Consider the following 4,119-nt stretch of genomic DNA (forward strand, 5'->3'; position numbering starts at 1 on the left):
TAAAGGATCCTATAACTGTTATATGTTACTAAAGGATACTATAACTGTTATATGTTACTAAAGGATCCTATAACTGTTATATGTTACTAAAGGTTACTATAACTGTTATTATATGTTACTAAAGGATCGTATAACTGTTATATGTTACTAAAGAATCCTATAACTGTTATATGTTACTAAAGGTTACTATAACTGTTATTATATGTTACTAAAGGATACTATAACTGTTATATGTTACTAAAGGTTACTATAACTGTTATTATATGTTACTAAAGGATCGAATAACTGTTATATGTTACTAAAGGATCCTTTAACTGTTATATATTACTAAAGGTTACTATAACTGTTATTATATGTTACTAAAGGTTACGTACGGGTAAGGTTACGGTATAACGGTTATTATATGTGACTAAATGTTACTGTAACTATGTAACAATGTGTTATTAATTGTTACTATTACTATGTTACTGTGTGTTGCTAAAGGTTACGATAACAAAGGTACTTTGTGTCACTAAGTTACTTTAACTGTTACAATGTGTTACTAAAGTTTATTGTAACTTAGTTACTGTTTTGCTGAAAGTTACTGCAACTTACTAGAATTAAGGATGCTAAGACTTGTTAGGTTTGTTACTAAATGGAATTTTAACTAACTTGCTATGTGTTACCAAAAGTTACTATATGTTACCTAAACCAAACATAGTTTATTCTAGAAATTTTAAGAAACATCCATCCATCTAAACTTTCGCATTTAAAATCTATACTAATGTTATAAAGAGGAAAGATTTGTATTTTTATATTTTTGTATGTATTGAAATAACTCAAAAACTACTAGGCCGATTTTTAAAATTCTTTCACCATTAGAAAGGTAATTTATCTGTGAGTAACATAGGCTATTTTTTTCATTATTTTCAAATTTTACGCGGGCGAAGTCGCGAACAGTATTAGTATAACTAACTTTATACGCACAACTAGTTATTTTAACTGTTATATGAATTAAAAAAATAAATACAAGGAATTTAATGTTTATTTAAAAATATAATCTCACATTGTCAAAGTCTATTATATCTAGAAACAATAACTTTTCAGTAAATTTTAACATAAGTATAAATTAATTAAAATCAACCTTAATGACTACGATATTAAGTTGAAATTCGAATTTTGTTTTCTATTTTTTTATTCTATGTCATCGTGTTAAAGATTCGCATGTTAGTCTGTTTGTCCAGATAGTACATCGGTTTGTCCCTCTTCTGGCGATTTGAACTGAAAAAAATAATAAAAACACAATCGTCAAAAACAATTTTAAAATGCCGTATAAAGTAACTCTTTGAGAAAATACAAAAAAAAATATAGAAAATCGAAATAGAAAAAAAATGTAGAAAATCGGGTTCAAACTTCAGGTCAAAAATATTTTTAAAATTATACGGCTGGCTATCTCAGAGTCATTAATTGGTCACTAAAGGTCGATAGTTGAATAAAAATGTGCTTGTCATATTGTATAGTATTTAATTAGTTATAGCTTTTGCCCACGACTTTGTCTTTGTGGAATTATAAAAAAAACTAGTAAAGAGTCTATGTGCTTTTGCAGACTGTGTTCTACATATATACCAAATTTCATCTAAACCCGTTTAGAGGTTTAGGCTACAAACTCTAAACGACTAAACTTTCGCATTTATAATATTAGTAAAAATGACTTACTAACAGTTTGTCCCATTTGAATTTGGACGCCAAAGATTCCGATATCTGTCCCTCCTTTAGTTGTTTCTTAACCGCCCTTTCCACTAGCCGTAGTGAAGCGAACATATTTTGCACGTTGAACGGTTGACGAGCTCTGGAAGTTGTCTGGAATAAAAAAAAACATTTAATAATAGACGAGTTGCTTGCGACAAATGTGAGTAACCTATGTGTTCCTCCAGACTATCCTTTACGTCTATGCCAAATTTCATCGAAATCCGTTCAGCCGTTTAGGCTACAAACTCTAACAAACATCCATCTAAACTTTCGCATTTATAATATTAGTAAGGTATTACTCACAGATAAATTAACTTTTTAACGGTGAAAGAATTTTTAAAATCGGGACATTAGTTTTTGAGTTATTTCAAACAGAAATACAATCTCTCTCATCTTCCTCTTTTTAATATTATGATAGATAGTATAGATTTAAAACTACCTCATTTGACTCTAAAGATGTGTTTATAAGATTTTTTTACCGCGATTTCGTGTGCGCGTAATTTAAATAGTAAGGGAGTTTTTAATTCCGCGCTGGCGTAACGGTCTAAATTTGCGTTAACGAAATTTGTCGACGGCTCGTATTAAACTTACCATAATTTCAACAGCGTCAAATAGTTTGTTTAATTCTTTTTTCTCTCTGTCATTTAGCGTTGGATCCTCGTAATCGAAGATCATAGTTTCTTTTAACTTTTTTTTTATAGTGGCGAGTGTGATCGGTAGAGACTGGTCTTGTATCTCGCCAGATTTGTATGCAGCTTTTGCGTCTTGATTGCTGTAAGGGCTGTAAAAGGAATAAGTGATTGAAGGAAAAATTTGTAATTTTTACGTTTTTAGGTTATATACGTGTTATGTTATTTAGTAGGTGTTTTCAAAATAAATTTAAATAGATTAAGAATTCATTAGTTAGGCAATTAATTTTGATCTAAAACGATGCAGAAAAAAATTAAACGCAAAAAGTTAAAAAACTTAGTGTTAATATAAGGATTGGTAATTTTGGTATAAAAATTGTATGATTATCGTAAAAATTTGAATATATCGTCACTTTATTGAAGTCGGCTTTAAATATGTTTTTATTTTGAATAGGATGTTGTCATTATAAGTTACTAGTTGTTGATTGATTTAAAAAAAAGTAAAAAGTATAGCCTATGTTACCCAATGATAACGTAGCTTTTTAATAGTGAAAGAATTTCTGTAATCGGTCGAGTAGTTTTTGAGTTATTTCAATGCATACAAAAATCTAAAAATGCGAATATTTTATTACAACAAAACTAAGTTAGGTGAGTTTCATAAACAACAAAAAAAACGCATTGAAGTAAATAAACACAGTTGTATACAAGTAGAGCGCCCTTATCAGTACAAATTACATTGGAATAACTCACCATTGCAAGGTAATGCGTATATTTACGGCCAAGCTGTGGATGGAAATTAAAAAAGGAATTAATCATTTAAACGACCTTGAGATGACACTAAAATAGTTGTAATTTGTGAATAAAAAAACCATAATTATGTTTGTGGGTTATTGACTAACGTTTGGTAAATTTGAAATCATACTAATATAATAAATTCGATGGATGTTTGTTAGTTTGTAGCCTAAACGGCTGAACGGATTTCTATGAAAATTCGTACAGATGTAGATGTCTGGAAGAACTCATATTCTACTCGCTTTTGCTTTAATTCCACGCGGAGGAAGTCGCGGGTGAAAACTAGTCAGAAATTAATAAATCTTTAAAGGACTGCAAAAACAATGCCGTAAAACCTAAATGTTTGAATAATATAACGAATAATTAAACTATATTTCGATATCGGCTTATGGAAGTTAAAACTAAATATGTGTGTACTCACAAAACGTGTAAAAACACCACACAATAAGGTTTCATTTTACGAAATTTAATTTAACAGAAAGTACGTGCGTGTGAAATGCAATGATTCGACTCAGCTTGTAGAACTAGTCGCGGTTATATTGTACCCCATTCAGATGTGATTTGACAGCGATTGATACGTTTTGATACTTCATATTATCTGTAAATAATATTCTAGAAATTGCTACCGATTTCAGTAGGACAATGTCTGTAAACCAACCATACTTTGGAACATTATCTACATATTTTTTTAATGTTTAAATCGTCCATGCTGCATGCAATAAAATGGACACAGCCTAAAAATATAAGTAAATTTTATTTTTATTCCAACATATTCAAAGCAATTAGTAAGTATATTTCTAGATTTATTTTATCAGTTTAACCGTTTATAGTGTCCATTAGATATATATTATTTACTAGCTGTTCCCGTGCGGCTTCATCCGCATGTAGTTATGAAAATTTTATTTTATTGTTGACATTTGTCAAATTATTAATAGCAAATGTCAAAATGACATGACATAACAAACCTTAC

At 29.4% G+C, this 4,119-nt stretch overlaps 2 protein-coding genes across 3 annotated transcripts in view; one reads left to right on the forward strand and one right to left on the reverse strand.

The window, feature by feature from the left end:
* LOC106109943 (MTSS1-like protein) overlaps positions 1-4,119 on the forward strand; it is a 138,624-nt gene that overhangs the window by 125,197 nt on the left and 9,308 nt on the right. The gene's annotated exons all lie outside the window — the stretch shown is intronic.
* LOC106110011 lies at positions 1,169-3,678 on the reverse strand. 2 transcript variants are annotated; one of them, XM_013291685.1, is made up of 5 exons: positions 3,571-3,678; positions 3,108-3,140; positions 2,320-2,509; positions 1,700-1,839; positions 1,169-1,260 (listed from the first exon to the last, which is right to left on the reverse strand). In XM_013291685.1, exons 1-5 carry the CDS (start codon positions 3,603-3,605, stop codon positions 1,179-1,181), a joined length of 480 nt encoding a protein of 159 aa, XP_013147139.1. In that variant the 5' UTR covers positions 3,606-3,678; the 3' UTR covers positions 1,169-1,178. The 2 variants fall into 2 exon arrangements, with proteins under 2 accessions (XP_013147139.1, XP_013147140.1); XM_013291686.1 differs by having other exon boundaries at positions 1,696-1,839.

The sequence above is a fragment of the Papilio polytes genome, unplaced genomic scaffold, assembly GCF_000836215.1.
Source record: "Papilio polytes unplaced genomic scaffold, Ppol_1.0 DF820956.1, whole genome shotgun sequence".
Classification (NCBI taxonomy): domain Eukaryota; kingdom Metazoa; phylum Arthropoda; class Insecta; order Lepidoptera; family Papilionidae; genus Papilio; species Papilio polytes.